Source organism: Polyodon spathula, chromosome 8 (assembly GCF_017654505.1).
Source record: "Polyodon spathula isolate WHYD16114869_AA chromosome 8, ASM1765450v1, whole genome shotgun sequence".
Lineage (NCBI taxonomy): Eukaryota > Metazoa > Chordata > Actinopteri > Acipenseriformes > Polyodontidae > Polyodon > Polyodon spathula.
In genome coordinates, this window is record NC_054541.1 from 19,607,544 (window position 1) to 19,624,879 (window position 17,336).

General features: G+C 40.4%; 2 protein-coding genes across 2 annotated transcripts in view; both read right to left on the reverse strand.

The window, feature by feature from the left end:
* Positions 1 to 1,319: 1,319 nt before the first annotated feature.
* Positions 1,320 to 2,750, reverse strand: LOC121319088 (galanin receptor 2b-like). The gene has a single exon (XM_041256285.1). It carries the CDS (start codon positions 2,265 to 2,267, stop codon positions 1,362 to 1,364), a length of 906 nt encoding a protein of 301 aa, XP_041112219.1. The 5' UTR covers positions 2,268 to 2,750; the 3' UTR covers positions 1,320 to 1,361.
* Positions 2,751 to 8,377: 5,627 nt separating this feature from the next.
* LOC121320231 (parathyroid hormone-related protein-like) overlaps positions 8,378 to 17,336 on the reverse strand; it is a 45,095-nt gene continuing 36,136 nt past the window's right edge. The window contains exons 4-5 of the mRNA XM_041258485.1: positions 10,372 to 10,802; positions 8,378 to 8,583 (exon numbers count right to left, since the gene is read on the reverse strand). Of these exons, the coding sequence (XP_041114419.1) occupies positions 10,391 to 10,802 (412 nt within the window). The 3' untranslated portion in view covers positions 8,378 to 8,583; positions 10,372 to 10,390. The remainder of the gene's footprint in view (positions 8,584 to 10,371; positions 10,803 to 17,336) is intronic.

Here is a 17,336-nt window from a genome sequence, read left to right on the forward strand (position 1 = left end):
CCTGATTGGTGCTTTTGAAGAAACTTATTCCAGATTTGCTTTGAATGTTCCTTTGTCTTCATCATATTGTTTTTGAGCTAACCAACTGTGGGACCTCCCAGAGAGTATTTAACCTGCATTTAACCTGAAATCATGTGAAACACCGTAATAGCACACAGATGGACTCTATTCAACTAATTATATGACTTCTAAAGACAATTGGTTGCAGGAGAACTTATTCAGGTGTGTCATGGCAAAGGGGGTGAATACTTTCAATGCAATCAATTATTTTCTGTTTTATATTTGTAATTAATTTAGAACAATTTGTAGATTTTATTTTTCACTTTGACATTATGGACTTTTTTTGTGTTGATCAGTGACAAAAACTCCTAATTAAATCCATTCTCATTCCATCTTGTAACACAATAAAATGTGGAAAAGTCTAAGGGGGGTGAATACTTTTGAGAGCCATTGTATTTTTGCTTTGCTAGCTGTTACCGATAATGACATGGGCAGCCACTAATGCTGATTTGTATTTTAGGGTATGCTAGTTCTTAACTATTCAGCGCCTATATAAATCTTTTAGTAGCAAAGCTGGTAATGGCAATGAAAAATATAATAAATATTACTGCTGCTGAAAACTATTAGGATACGTTCGTGGCACATAGAAGGAAATATATTGGGCTTACTACCTTACCATTGGGGTGGAAAGAACACACAAAGGATTCAGACAAAAATATACTAGATACATATAGCAATTTTAAAATAGTAGGACGTTATTACAATGTAAGTTGGACAACTCATGCTTTAATACAGGGCAACTCGTGTTAATACAGAAAGTCAGATTGTAAAGAAGCACCCTATAAAGAAAGTACAGAGAAGTAATTGTACAGCCTTTGAATCAAAGTTTCTGTTTTATTTACATTAATGCAATGCTTTATTCATACTACAAAAGGCCTTAGAAGCTCAAGACATCTTTAGAGCGGTTACAGTATATTACAATGATTAATGATTTTAACGACTGAAGACATTAAAGTTATTCACTCGGTAGTTATGCTTCTGAGCATAGAACTTGCATACATGTTTGTACAATACATGAATTAGATACTGTGGTGTAAATTGAACAATTTCTCAAGTTCTAGTTTCACTATATTACTTAACCTAAAGGCTTAGTAGCACTAAGTTTAATAAATAGTGATATAATAAACAGTAAGATTATTACAGTTGCAACTTGAGATTTAGAGTCATTTACCTTCATATAAGAGTCCAATATTCAAAAACAAAAAAATAACTAAAACAAACTCATTCTATGTAGGAAATTACATAGCTATACATATGCAAATGAAGACTTTCTGCCTGGCCGTGAGTCTTTTTTGATTTGCTCAGTTGGTCTGCAACCTCTCTGTCACACTAATGATGTGAGGCTGCACTTTGGTTTTATTGCAGTTCAGAAGGCATCTGACCCTTTTGTGCCAGGACCGCTTGGACAGCAAGACATACAGCACCGGGTTTACACAAGGGTGCAGATTCTGGAGGACGGTACAGACGAAGTAGAACATGTCCCAGACTGCTTTGTGGCGGTACAGTCCTAGATAGACGCACAGCTCCAGCACATAGCCTGGAAGCCAGCATACTGAGAAGGTGGCGGCAGCAAGAAAAATCAAGATGGAGGCTCTGCGGGTGTTCCTGGAGCTGGCCAGGGACATCATGGGACTCTTGTGGAGGAAGAGAGCTAGGCGGATGTAGTTGAAGGCAATCACTAGCATGGGGAGCACATAATAGAGAATAAACTGGGCAAAAACCACCTGGTAGTGGTGTTCCTGGATGGTGGGCAGACAGTAGGTGTTTTTGGTGGCGAAGATCCGGAGGGGGAAACTAATGAAGAAGCTCAAAGCCCAGACCAGGACCAGCATGAAGATGACCAAGTTCATCTCAGGGGGCCGATGGGGTTTAATGATGATCATGGCCCTAGCGATGGAGACGGCGCAAAGGGAATAGGTGCTGGCCGCCAGGGAGAAGGCTAGGATGAACTGGTAGATCTTGCAGAAGGTGTTCCCCAGCGACCAGCTGTAGCTGACGGCAGATTGGAGCGTGAAGGGTACCAGCAGCAGGGTAAGGAAGTCCGCCAGCGCCATGCTCAACAGGAGCAGATCAAGGCGGTTCTTGCGGAAGGAGTTGTATTTGGCAAAGAGCAGGAACACCAGAAGGTTGGCGCAGAACCCAATCCCCAAGATCACACCGCAGGTACAAGCGAATATGAGCCCGTAGTCAATGACAAGGCTCTGCATGGTCACTGTAGTTTTTTTTTTCTTTACTGTATCTATCAGGTAAAATTGACACTGTTTGTCAAACAAAGTTTTGCTATCCCAGTGATGGTCCAATAGATGTATATTAAATATTCCTATATTAAACAGTCACCAGGAAGCAGAATAAACTATACTAAACCATACTAAAAAAGAAAACACTTTAAAAGATAAACATAGTCCACTTTAAAACTGAAACAAATTGCAGGCACAGATCAAAGTGGTTTCTGTGTCTCAAGATACTAATAAATGCACTATGGTAAAATAGCCGCCTCAGCTACATTTCCATACAAGTCTTATGAAATATTCAGCTGGTTCCCAGTTTCCATTTCTGCATTTGCAAAAAACAAATAAACCATTTCCATAAAAAAAGAAAGAAAAACGGTATACTAAATACCAGTAAGGAGTTTCTGCTAAAAATTTCCAGTGATTCAAAACCAAACCATTTCATCCCTTCGTAGTCATAAAAGTCTTCTGTAGATCCACAGAGCTAAAGGTTTTATCCTGTAGTTTTACAACAGGTTATGTGAGTGATTCCTTTTAGCACAGTATTGCATCAGAAAAGTAAATACTGTGCATCATTTGCACATCACTCATGCAACACTGAAACTAAAACGTCAGCATCTTTTCAAAGAACGAACACCTACAAACTAAAACTACTTTCTGAGCTGAAATTGCAGGCCTATATTTATCTCAAAGGAATGACAGCAAATATGCTGTACCCTATTTAATGTTTATAGTGCTACACATATGGCAAAAGCATGGAAAAACTGTTGTAAAACATTAACTATTGTAAAACCAGTAAGAGAAAAGGATTGACCAAACCTTATCAGAAATGTAGGCTTTTGTCACAGCTGTCTCAGTTGTGTCAGTGATATTTTAATATTTCAGTTGATATGTCAAGAAAAACAGGCAATCAAAAAGTAAAACAAATATTGCTCTTGTTGTCCATGGTGGATTTTCATGACTTGGCATACTTGTAGGGAATGAGATGAACTTGGGAAACAAGTTGAATGGACTCAATCGCACTTTAATTTGCACCAATTGTATCTTGACTCCAGTTAATGACTGCACTGTTTAAACTTAAACATTGAAAAGGATGGACTATTACAATTCTTCAGCTGATTCAGGCAATAAAAGTTGAAAATGCAGTTGAAACAAAATATTGTTGTCAAAATTAAATAATGCCACCATATCACTCAGACGTTTGCACCGGTAACAAGTAAAATACAGACACTGAATATAACTCTATTAATGAGTAAGTAGCTTCAAATGTCATTTTAATAGTTTTTCCCCCCTCACTATTGTAATTTTGAATTATAGCTGAGCTTTTGCATCCTGTAACTCATAATTTATGGTAGTGTCAGGAATTCAAATCATTCTCAAAAATGCAGCTTTGATTTATAGAAGTCACCTCTAAACAAAAGGTACAGCTGCTAGCCACTATGATATTTTGTGTAGAATGTTGAAAGCTAACATCATATGGAGCTAATAGGAGGTTGGGGGGAGGGGGGGGGCATCATGCCCTTCCATGCAATACATAAAGCATTATGGGCAGAAAAGTAACACATATTCATTTATCTAGAGAGGCCCAGGCTTCACTGCTGCTTTACAGAATTCCAAATAGAGGTTTGGCACAGAAAGACAGTCATACAAAATTATTAGGGGTTATACTTTTAGCAATGTGTCTGTGTTTGATTTGCAGAGTACACATCTGATAAAATGGCTTTTATTTGCCTTTGGCAATGTCCTCTCTGCAGCTTTTTGGTGTGTAAGACCGGACATGCACTCAATAAACTGCAATCAAGGCAGGGAGTCAGTGAGGTGATAGGGTTGTTTTTCTATATCTTTTCTTTACATGTATCTTTATCCATGATGTTCTGAAGCATAGCCTTAAAGTGGCAATACTTGTGTAAACTGTGTCCTTAACTTTCAAAGCTGGTAGCCATTTAAGAGATAAATATGTCCATCTGCCATAACACTGTCAGTGTAGGGTTAACATGGGCAGCACAAATAAAATATGAGTAGTATACAAGTGTTTGTACCATTTACGTTTTACAAATTCTAAACACATTTTGATATATACACTTTAATGTTGAGTGTGGTGTTGTTTAGTGTAACCAAAGTATATTATTTATTATGACATACATACGTTTGTCACCCTTCTCGTTCCATATACAGTAACAGACTTTCTCCTTAGATGCTGTTGCCTCACTTTACCCCATCCATTTTCATGTCCGGTTTGTAACCTATACAAATGTATTGATTAGAAGTATTTGATTAAAAAAAAAAAAAAAAAAAAAGTCTTCAATGTAGTCTGTTTGATGAATCTGAAATTATTAGTTCTTGAGTAGTTTGCATATTTTGGTGTCCAGATACACTCGTCCGTCAAGGGGACTATATGTTTGAAACAATGAGCTCTATTCATAGAGCTTTAACGCAAGAGTTGTTAAAATAATGCTTTTGCAATGAATAAAATAAAGTTTGTTTTCCATGAAACTGTGGTTTCATTAGCAACAGTAAATAACAAACAGTCCAGAACATTATTTCTTATTATTAATAAAAGCAGTCTTGGAAAAAAGGCATTTTTTAGATAACTTATGAGTTAAAGTGTGACTGGAGCCCAGTATTTTGCATCACTATGTCAATGCACTATTTAAAAAAGATTTGAATGTCAAGCATTTGGTAATTGACAGTATTAGGGAAGTTTAAAAAAAAAAAAAAGAATTCCTTACTATAAATTATTACTTTGAGAAAAAAAATGTAACTAGTTACAATTACAAATAGATATATTTTTGTGTTCAGTCTGCAGCTTGAAATATCCTCTATCCACATCCTGGCTACGATCCTCCTCTGACTGGTGCGGGAGAGGTCTGAAAGTTTCCAAAACTACTGGTTGGTCAATATGGAATGAGGATACCACCTTTGGCAAAAAGGATGGATTTGTTCTTAATGTTACCCACGAGTCATTTCCCATAAAAGGCATGCATGTGACATCAATGGACAGCGCATGAAGCTCACTCACTTGACTGGCAGACGTAATGGCTATTAAAAATGCCACCTTAAATGAAACAGGGCAAAGTTCTTCTGGCACCATGGGTTCGAATGGGGGACCCATAAGGGCCTGCAGTACCAGTTCTAGATCCCACTTGTGGACCATACATTTCATGTCAGGACAAAGCCTCCAAGCCCCTTTAAGAAACTGTACTGCCAAGAAATGTGCCCCAGTGGACACCAAGTCAATTTTGTCATGGCACACTGATATTGCTGCCAGGTATACCTTCAAAGTGGACGCTGATTTTCCTGCGTCAAACAGGTGTTGTAAGAAGGTTAAAAGAGGTCGACTCATGCAGGTCGAAACCTCTCCCAAATCTGTTTCACCACTTGAGGATGTAATCTCCATTCCAAGCTGTCTGGAGCACTTCTGGACAGGAGGTCTGCTGCCTTGTTGTCCACACCAGGGAGGTGAACCGCCCTGATGGAACACAAGTTTCTGTGGGTCCAGGACAGGAGTCTGTGCGCTGCGTGGTGAAGGCCCGGCGAGCGCAGGCCGCCTTGGTGGTTTATGTAGGTTACCACTATTGTATGATCCGTCTGGACCAGCACATGTTTGCGCACTAACTGCTGGCGAAAATTAGATAATGCCAGGTTCACTGCTTTCAGCTCTTGGGCATTTATGTGTGCTCGCTGCCAATGTCCCTTCCACTGACCTCTTATTCCTCTCCCATTACAGACCAATCCTCAGCCCAGTCTGGAAGCATCGGTAGTAATCACTTCCCTTCTGTGAGGGGAGATCCAAGGCGCAGATTGCCAGGATGGAGCCACCACTCCAGTGTCTTCCGGCATTGTCTGGACACTCACACCAGCCAGTACCGATCTCGGACCGGGTGCACCTTGAGCGTATTTACCCAGGCTTGAAGCGGTCGCATTCTCAGCAGCCCTTATGGAAGGATTCTCGAGGCGGCTGCCATCAACCCCAACAACCTTTGATATACTCTGATCTATAGGAGAGCATCCTCTGTAAATAGGGACAGTGTGACCTCTAACGATCAAATACTGTCTTCCGACAGTGAGGCAAGCATGCTCAAAGAGTTCAGTTTGATCCCAGGAAGACTGTGGACTGAAACAGTTGAAGTTGCTCTTCTGCTGATGTATTGAGAGCCTTAACTTCGTCGCATGATCTATGACCTGTTTTGTGTGCACCTCTGCGTGTCTTTTGGAATGTGCACAAACTTTCCAATCGTCCAGATAGTTCAGGATCGAAATACCCCGCAGCCTGATTGGAGCCAGTGCTGCATCCATGCACTTTGAAAATGTGAGAGGCCAAATGGCAGCACGCAGAATTCATATGTTTTGTCGATTTGTCTAATTGTCGATAGCACCCAGGAGTCCTGGGTGCAGCCTTGCCATGGGTCGTTGCTGTTGGTCAGTCCGATTATGGAGGGGTTTGTTGGCAGCCGGTTTTTCTTAGGCCCCGGCCTCGGTCTCCAGCCGGAGAACTGGTTACCCCTGGCCGGCGGTGGTCCCTTGCCACCAGCTCTGCCTCTGACTGCTTGTCTGCTCTGGGGTGGAGGGCGTTTTTCAGGCCCTTTTTCCCTAGCAGGCTGTGAATGCCACCTTGGGCACTGACGGTAAGTCAGAAGGCATGGGAACTTGGAAGCAACCTCCATGGTCTTGTGGGACCTCCGAATCTAGTCACTGGTGCCGAGTCAATCCGTGCCGGGATCGGTGTCGAGGAGAGAGCTGTCAGTGCCGAGAGGTCGGTGTCGAGTCAATCAGTGCCAAGGTCGGTGCCAATGGGTAGAGTGGTCGGTGCCGGACTGTAGGTGGCACCAAAGATGGTTACACCGGTGCCAAGTCAATCAGGGCCGGGTAGGCGCTGTTTTTCTCTGCCTCGTGTTCAGTGGAAAAACTGCAGTTGATGCAGGGTATGCAGCCTATTCAATTGGCGTGGTTGCCAAGGGCAAGCGCAGCCACGCTAGGAGAGCCCGAGGCTTGAGAGGGGCGCTAGGCCCAAGCTATTTTTTATTTATTTATTTTTTTTGGTCGCCGTGGTCGATTAAATTGGCATAGAGGACGACGCCGCGAGCCGGCGGGGTCTCCTTACAGCACCAGAACAGCTCTCAACACAGTAGCTGGCAACTACACAAAGCCTTGTCTAGTGAAAAAGCGAGTAATGGCTGCTTACCAATTTCCCAAGAGGGATCAAAACCAGCTCTTGTCAGTAAACCGATGCGAGAATAAGTTAGCAGCACTCTCTAGAATTCTCAGAAGCGTGATTCTACTGTGGAAAAGTGAAAATTTCACAGTAAAAAAACAACAAACCAGCCAAAGAAAGCACAAGGCAATCTGTGTCCTGTCTCAGTGAAGTGAGAGAGAAAATGGCGATGTGCTACTGTGAGGATGTCTCTTCAGCAGGAGGTGGAAGGGACTTATTCCTCACAGCAGGGCCCTGATAGGGCAGCTTTTTTATGTATGCTCAGTGATTGGTGGTCAGAGAGGGTTCTTCCCATTCGGTAATGGTTGTCATTCAATTGAAAGGGAGCTAAATGTTACAAGTTACTTTTTTTCGCATTGAATGTAATGCATTACCACACTGAATTTTTGAGAAAGGAACCATTCCAAGTACAATTTACTGAAAAATGTAATCAGATTACATGAGTTACATGTTATGCATTACTCAACACTGGTAATTGAACACAAAAAACACAATCAAAACTGCCATTTATTGTGCGTCAAAATCTGTTTTTCTGTAAAATTGTTAGAGAAGCTGGAGAGAGCCAGAAAAAGGATAATACTATTTTCATATTCATCAAAGACAACAACAAAAATCGCTTTATTATAAGTTCAATTAACAAAAGTACTTGATATATCTATATATATATATATATATATATATATATATATATATAATATATATAATATAATATAGATAAATATGGTAATATATACATGTTTTTATATCCAGTCGTGTCGTGGTAATTGTGTTGTATGTGGTAAGTTTTGTTTATAAATATACCATTCAAACAAAATAAATATGGCAAATCTGACATTAATAATTGGCTTAGTTGTGGCAGAAAAAAAAACAGAAGAAAAATATTCACAAAAAAGACCAAAATCTGCAGCTCTACAGAGCAATGCAAAAGTTTTTATTAATATTATAATTAATATTATTCATATTCTGGTGCGTTTCACATATGTACAGACAATAAATATTTTCCCTAATACTTTACATATGGTCACTATTACAGAAGACTGCAACAGGATTCTTAAGGTGTCCCAACGATAAATCCTCAAATACCTAGAAAAAAGAAAAAAAAAGAAAGAAAAAAGTGATGACCAAAAATGAAATATTTCCTATGGAAGCAGTTTCAACTTTAATGCCATGGGGTATGTTTGCAGAAATTAACGTTTCTAACGTGTATACAAACTTTTGTTGGACCATTTGCTCATTTTAAAGTCATTTTACCTTCTTTGTTTAAATGATTATAGGATGAAACCATTGTAGTGCCATTGCATTGGCTGGCATGGTTTAACCCAGGCCCATGCATTGGTTTAACATACTTTGTTATACTTTTACCATGCAAACTTCTATAAGGGGTGACTAGAATTGATGTTAAATTTTCAGTTTGCTGTTTTAGTGTATAGGGCGGCAGTACAGTTGCAAGTGAATTCTATTGGAATTTAAATCTGTATTGAGGTGTGATTCACTTTCAGTCATAGCGGCCCACTTACATGTATTATGATTTTCCCCATTTTCACGGAAGTATTTGGGCTGGGGGAGAGCACCAACGTTTAAACAAATTACATGCAACAACAAGCTGAAGTGCTTTAGCAGTAAAATCCATTCCTGAGGTTTTAGGAATGAAATTGGGTTTGAATCATAGCCTTTGTTTATATTGGATCTCAAAATATATTCTTATGACTTACATGGAGGTAATACTGTTTTGTCCCAGAAGATGGTGCTGTAGTAAAACTAAAGCTGTTCAAGAAACTGAATAAGTCAAAGTAAAAAAAAAAAAGAAACATTGCTGAGAGAGAATCGCCACACACCAGTCCTATAATGTAAAATATGTGCATGCAGTGCTTACTATATGTAATACCCCCAAGCGTTATAGTTTGGTCCTGTATGACAGTATTATAACTCTTTACTACATTTGAACTCATTCAAACGTCTAAAACAATATCTGGTTCAAATTATGACACTAGGCAAGGCAGCTGCAGGATTCTCGTCCTTGTTTTAAAGATGTTTGAATTTTGGGCTGTGAGGATTCGTGGAGAACAAAAACTTCCTGCAGATGGTTCCACTTAAGCAAATGAGAATCATTCCACTGTAAAAGACAGCTGCTTGATAAAGCAAAAGAAGCTTTCCAGGATGATCGCCTTATAGCAAAAGCAAAAGGTGTTACAAGCCTTAACATTCTTTGCTAAACCTTTTTATTTCTAATAAAAATGGTTAACTTTGCAACATCATGGAAGGTACAACCCAAAAGAACACCACAAGTATTAGACTCTCTGTAATGGATATCATTTACCTGTCCCACAATTTCAGCAAAGCAGGGTGACATACCAGCATTTATTCTAAAAGTTTGTAATTCAAGAATTTTAGTGGATTAGTAAAAGTTAACATATTACAATTTTGCATGTGTTATCTAGGGGTGTGCACCTCTCCCTGAACATTCAGAGAGGATGATCCCTTTTAAAGAAGTAAAACATCTGCTATTTTATACAAAACTAAACACCAAGCAACACAGTAGTTAAATGTAATGTCTTTTAACTCTTTCAAAGACCCTGATTAGCACTCATCTTGGACTACAGCGCCTAACGTTATTTTAGATAAGGTAGTCCAAGATTAGTACTAATCAGGATCTGTGAAACCAGCCGTTAGAGTCCACTATATGTGTAGTGACGTTCTAAATAGGTGTGACTGATATGGAAGAGAGGACTGCTCTATAGTGATGAACCTTTAGAAGAAAATGTATTGGAAAAGTTTGACTGCACAATGAAGGGCATTCAATGTCTTTCACACAAACCAGCCAAAAACAACCTTTACTACACATTCATTTTCTGGCCGTAGTCAGCAGCTTACCTTAATCATAGGTTTTCCCCTAGTGTAGGAGCTCTCCCAGGCTGAAGTATGGAGCCCATTCCAGGCTGTATCGACTGCCAGGCTCCCGGAGACTTATCGAGCGAGCTCTCCTTTTCTTTTTGTCGTTTTCCCGGCGTTTCCCGGACCGGCCCTTCTTCTTCTTGCCACCCACTTTGATGGGCTGGTCCTTGTAGATCTGTGATTTGTTGGTCTCCTGTGGCAGGTAGGTGCCCTCCTCCTCCACCCCAAGGCCTATGGGATAGTTCTTGGTGCTGCCTGCTGGCTTGGGGTTTGTGGTGCGGCTGGGCAGCTCCCGGATCTCTGCAGTGTGCACCTCATCGAGAAGGTTCTGCAGCCAGATCCGCCTCTGCAGCTCCTGGAAGGACCGGCCTTTGTCATGCAATAGCTGGTGCTCCGATACTGCTCTCCTTCTGAAGGAGCAAGCCGAGAGAGAGATCAGACACACAAGCAAAGGTATTGCTAATAAGGATCCATAACGTCAAAACATTAAATCCGAATTCTAAAGTAAACACTATAAAAACTTTTTTTTCTAAATAATTGTTATTTAACCACTTGTCTGTTGAGGCTCTTTTTATGCTCTGTGCTACAAGAATTTTGTGATTTTGGGAGTTAAAGTTAAAGAGCACTAGCATTCAAGCAGGCTGTAAACTATGTCTAACAACTTTGTCACATCAAAGGTATTTTATCACTGTAATAATAATAATAATAATAATAATAAAAATAATAATAATAATAATATATTATTATTATTATTATTATTATTATTTTATTATTATTAGTATATTTATTTATTTATTTATTAACAGACGCCCTTACCAAGGGCGACTTACAGTTGTATACAAAAAATACATATCAATAATTACAGTACAATTAAGATACAAAATGCAGTGACTTCAGTCCTAATAAGAGCAAATACAAAACACAGTACGATTTGATATTGGGGCGGTTCAAGAGCAGATAACAGTGTTGATAGTTACACCAGGGTTAGATACGAGTGCAAGTGAAAAACAAGATACTACAGGATTAAATACAGTAAACTAGGGAGCAGATAAGTGCAAGTTAAAGTACATTAAAGGCAGAGTGTCCAGAACGGAAAAGCTGAGTTTTACAGGTGTGGCCAGGGACTGGGCAGTCCCATAGGAAGGTCATTCCACCACTGCAGAGCAAGGGTGGAGAAGGAGCGGGTTCTGGAGGCAGGGGAGTGTAGCAGAGGTACAGCCAGTCTTCTCCTGCAAGTGGAGTGGAGTGGAGCGGTCGGGTAGGGGTGTAGGGAGACATGAGGGTCTGGAGGTATAGTGACACAGCATCTGTGTCAATAAGTGCAGGTGATTATATACTGACACAGCCCCTGTGTCAATCAGTACAGGTGTTTATACACTGGCACAGCCCTTGTGTCAATAAGTGCAGGTGTTTATATACTGTCACAGCATCTGTGCCAGCAAGTTCAGGTGTTTATATGCTGACACAGCACCTGTGTCAATGAGTATAGGCAGGGTTAGAAACTAACACTTGCTCCTCACCCGAGACGAATTAAAATTGTTGAGGACTAGTTGATATCTATGTGTCGGTAGTCCTCTGGACGAGTACCAGTGTAGTAGGAAATAAGTTGACTGGGAAATTAGTTGATCACACAAGCGCAGTAATGCAACAGTAGGCAAGAGTAAGGCAGGACAACAGTTTGATTAAAGGGAGGATCACTGCATGGCTTTTTATTTTTATCTGACCGTTTTATTTGCAAAACTGTGTATGTTGGTGTGTGTTCGTGCCACTGTGTTTTCATCTGAACTTTAAAATGTGTGATTGACGACTCTTTATATGGTAAATTGTTTTAAACCCCTGTCTTTTTATGTTTCTATAACATCATTGTCAATCAGATGTAGTTTATGTGTGATCGAGGAGATTTATTTATATATTAAATGATTTTGCATGTCAAAATGTTGTCAATCTTCAATCAAAATTAAAATGTTTCAGTAGTATATTCTAATAACATGCTGCATCCATAATATTAGTATGACAAGGTCATATTTTTACATTTTAATATTAGTATAGCTGTAACTTTACTAGATGTGGCAAAATGTAGGCCTATCACAGCCAGTTAAAAAACTAAAAAAGGATATACAGTACATTGTTTTATCTGCATGTCTTAAGTATTAACATTTATTGTTACACATACAATTATGTTTATTTAAAAAAGGTTCTAGGTTTAGGGTTGTGGTTTTTAAATTTGGATAGGGTGAAGAGAATTAACTACAAATAGCCAGACAAAAGTCTCTCATGTTGTTTGCACAATACATTAACATAAATGCCATATTCTTCAAAAACGTGACAACTATATTCCTTGCAGTAATATATAGCATTACTAAGGGATAAGACTTGTACTATGTTAAAAAGGACCCTGTCAAATCATCTGTAGATAGGACAAATAGAGAAATTAAAAATGTGTGCCTAGGAAGATATGATTGCAGGAAATGTCTTACATGGTTGTTGCCCTACAGGAATTTACCATTTTTTAAAATCATGCTGATATACTGTAGCCTATACTGTATGATCTGTCTTTCTTACAGTAGCTGTCTTGGTTGGTATTAAACTACAGGTATTTACCATGGTTTAGCAAAGACGTTAACTCTGTAGTTTTTAACTAATTAATGTATTGTTTCTTCCCAAACTTATAACTGAAATACATGCATGTATTAGTTTTCTGTCCTAATTATACAAAGTGCTGTATGTAAAAATAAATGAAACAAAGCCCATAATACACTAATAATGTTGTATAAGCAACATTTTTCAAGTACATCATGTGATGCTCGTAGACATTACAAACAATGAAACTTCCCCTTTAAATTCTAGAGCTTGATCAACTTATTTCCTAGGACACCAGTACCTAAAAAAAGTGTACATATATACTCCCATTTAATTGTAGGAAAAGTCGGTTTTGCAACGGTGCAACAGTCAATGTCCTAAACAAGCCATAGTTGTGTCTTTGCAGACTCTTTGAAAACAGTATAAGCAATTCAATAAAACTGTGGAAATTCATATCGGGTTGCAACCCCCCACCACAAAAAAAGATAAAATAAAAGAGCAATAAGGAGAATCACAAACACCACCAGGAAAATAAAGAAAAGAGGAAGCACACTTTTCAGGTAACTTGGCTTTCACAATTTGACTGGTTACGGTATACAGCACCAGAAAGAAAGATGTACTGCAAGGCTTGTGTCCAGTATGACAAAAGCCAGAGTGGCACTTTTGTGACTGGGTCATCTACCTTTCAAATTGAGTTAATTAAAGCACACAAAAAAATCAAGTAAGTCAGTCTAACTGTGTGAAACTGATCCAAACAAGGCACATCAAAGCAGAGCAATTATCACATAGCATGAACACCTCTGTGATTTTAAAGCTAAAAATGCTCACATCTTTGCAAAGCATGCATGAGAGTATTCTGATTTTGAATGGATGTGTGACCTGGATGAGACAAAAGGATTAAATGTGGTGTGGCAAGATGACAGAGGGTGAGGCTCAGAAACAGTTTCAAAGTTCAAAAATAAAGCTTTTAATCAACAAAATACACAGAAATACATCAAATAAATAGGAACAAGGGCCAAACAAAAAGGTTTCAAAACAAAAACAATTAAACACAAAACAAAGCTTACAAAATAAATCTTCCAGGCTGGGCGTTGCCTTCACTGGTTCACACAAAAAAAAAAAAACTCTCTCTCTCTCGCTCTCTCTACTGGGAGGCTGAGGCCTCCTTTTATGCCAGGTGGCATAATGATAATTGAATAATTACATTAGTTGATTACTCCCACCTGGGGCAATCAACCTGGGCAGGGAGGAGAATTTAACTCCATCCCTGCCAGTATTTCCAAGGGCAGAGCCCTGCTCTGCCACACACCTCCCCCCACTTACAAAGTAAGGAGGCCGCAATCGGCCAAACTCCCCCCCCAAGAGTCCCCTTATGTCCCTTGGGTGGGCTATTTCAGCGGGCGGTGGTGGGCGGGGTTGATGTTGAATCCCCCAAACTTCCTTCAATAGCGGAGGCCCTGGACCTTCCGAACACAGGAACACTCGTAGGGAACCTAGACCCTCCCGCAGGAGCAGTGATGGTGGCACCTCTGGTGGCGGAGGCGGGAACGGCAGCCCATCTCCCTCTGGTGGTGGAGGTGGGAAGAGCAGCTCATTTCCCTCTAGTGGCAGAGGCGGGAATAGCAACCCGTCTGTCTCTGGTGGATGAGGCAGTAACAGGAACCCCTCATGAACAGCAAGCAGAGACGCTGGACCCTCAGGAACAGTAGGAAGACCCTCGGGAGCCACAGGCAGATCCTCAGGAACAGCAGGCAAAGACGGCGGACCTTCAGGAACAGAAGGCAAACCATCTAAAACAGGCAGGCAAAGACGGCAGACCCTCAGAAACAGCAGGCAAACCATCTAAAACAACAGGCAGACCCTCTGGAACAGCAGGCGAAGACGGCGGACCCTCAGAAACAACAGGCAGAGACAGTGGATACTCCTCCAGTGGCAATGGCTCCAGCCACTCCGGCATCGGTGATGGTGGCTGTGGACATTCTTGCGACCTCTGAGGTTTGACTGGCACCTCCTGCCATCGCAGTCGGGTGCGCCTACACTGAGCTCCTCTCAGCAGCATGTGCAAGGGCTGCTGAGGGGCATCAGCCTTCTCCCCTTCTGGCTCTAGGATCCGTGGCTCCTCCCCTTCTGGCTCTCGGGACGACAGCTCCACCCCCTCTGGCTCTCGGGACGACAGCTCCACCCCCTCTGGCTCTCAGGACAACAGCTCAACCTCCTCTCCAGACTCTTCCTCGCCTTTCTAAAAACAACTCCCAGTTGTCATCTACGTCCTCCTGGGCCAGCTCCATTTTTTTTTTCTTTCAAAAAAAAAAAAACTCCTTAAAAAAACCAAACTTCAAAAATGAAAAAAAAAAAATAATAAAATACTGCTCTGAGCCTCCCGTTGGCGCTATCCCAGTTCTAACACCATATGTGGCAAGATGACAGAGGGTGAGGCTCAGAAACAGTTTCAAAGTTCAAAAATAAAGCTTTTAATCAACAAAATACACATAAATACATCAAATAAATAGGCACAAGGGCCAAACAAAAAGGTTTCAAAACAAAAACAATTAAACACAAAATAAAACTTACAAAATAAATCTTCCAGGCTGGGCATTGCCTTCACTGGTTTCAAACACACCAAAAAAAAAAAACGCTCTTCTCTTTTCTCTCTTCTCTCTTCTCTCTCCAACCTCTCCCAAAACTCTCCTCTCTACAGCCTTCTCCCCTTCTGGCTCTAGGATCCGTGGCTCCTCCCCTTCTGGCTCTCGGGACAGCTCCACCCCCTCTGGCTCTCAGGACGACAGCTCCACCCCCTCTGGCTCTCAGGACAACAGCTCAACCAGGTGAGCCAGCCAGGTGGCTAAATGATAATTGAATAATTACATTAGTTGATTGCTCCCACCTGGGGCAATCAACTTGGGCAGGGCGGAGAATTTAACTCCATCCCTGCCAGTATTTCCAAAGGCAGAGCCCTGCTCTGCCACATGTGGGGAAAACATACAGGAATTACAAACAGGCACAGGAATTTATACATGCTATTGCGAGGACCCAGAGTCAAGCCCACCTAACCAGAATGGCAACAGCAAAATATTTGTGGGTTATCTGGGACGGTTCAACAGAATGTGGAGAAAGGCAAATGCAAAAATAACATCACGGAAGCAACTTGTAATCTGCTCACAGAAAACCTGGGTGAATCATGGAGAAACACGTTGGTGGCAATGGGTACAGACGGTGCTGCCGCCATGTTCGGTGCGAAAAGTGGTTTTGTGAAAAGAATGAGAGACGAAACTAGCCTCCCTTTCGTGTCTGCAGTTCACTGTTCTCTTGCTTTTAAAGACATGTGCAGGTAAGCCAGCCTTTATAGCAGGCTGATTGTGCTATTGCAGAATCTGTACACATTCTACTGGAACAGTCCCTTGAACAGATCCAATCTGAAGGAATCCTACATCGCAACTAATCAAACAGTCCTTATTGCCAGAGTTGGAGGCACACGCTGGCTTCCTCACCTAAAGAATGCATTTAATAACGACCTGACTTTTCCCATCACAGAGCATTTAAACCAGGCAAATAATACTTATAATAATGATAATAATTTTATATTACTTTACCTGTTTACATTTTAATTGCACCCATTTTAAAATTGATCAGAAAAGCAATTGTAATTTAACTACTGTAAAATAACAATTTCACCTGTCATTCAGCATATTCGAATATTAAGTCGTTTCTTATATATATTATATAATATATATATATATATATATATATATATATATATAACACACACACACACACACACACACACACACACGCACACACACACACTGAGTATACAAAACATTAGTAACACTTGCTCTTTCCATGAAATAGCCGGACAAGGTGAATTTACTATGTTAAAACAGTTACAGAATCCATCAGATTCAGCCAATAAATAGGAAGGCAAAACATTTCCTTAAGATCCTGGATAGGAAAGATGATGCATACTTCTTGCATTTCCTGTGGGATGTTGTCAGTTGTTTGTCAAAGGTCTCAGAAGCTTTCCCGTGCAGAGAAGCCACTATATCTGACATACACAGAACTTGAGGCAGCGGAACTAGTACTAGAGAAGTACAAAGAAAAGCAAAAACTATTTGTTGACATTTGCAGATTTTGGAGATGATCATGCAGCAATGCTGTGCAACAGATACACTGTAGCCCTGCCTTGCATGCAGCTGGTGTTGACAAATGCTTTCTTTACCGCATTTACAGGTAATTCACATGGGAGCTATAAAAAATATAAAACATAAGCAGCCTCTTCTTTCAGCCCAAAGTAAATTCACTGAACTACTACCCTAGGATAATTAATGAAGTAGTTTCAGTGTCGTATACACTATTTATTTATTTAT

Coding starts and splice junctions, on each gene's coding strand:
- LOC121319088 (XM_041256285.1), bottom strand. CDS start 2,267: ATGCAGAGCCTTGTCATTGACTACGGGCTCATATTCGCTTGTACCTGC.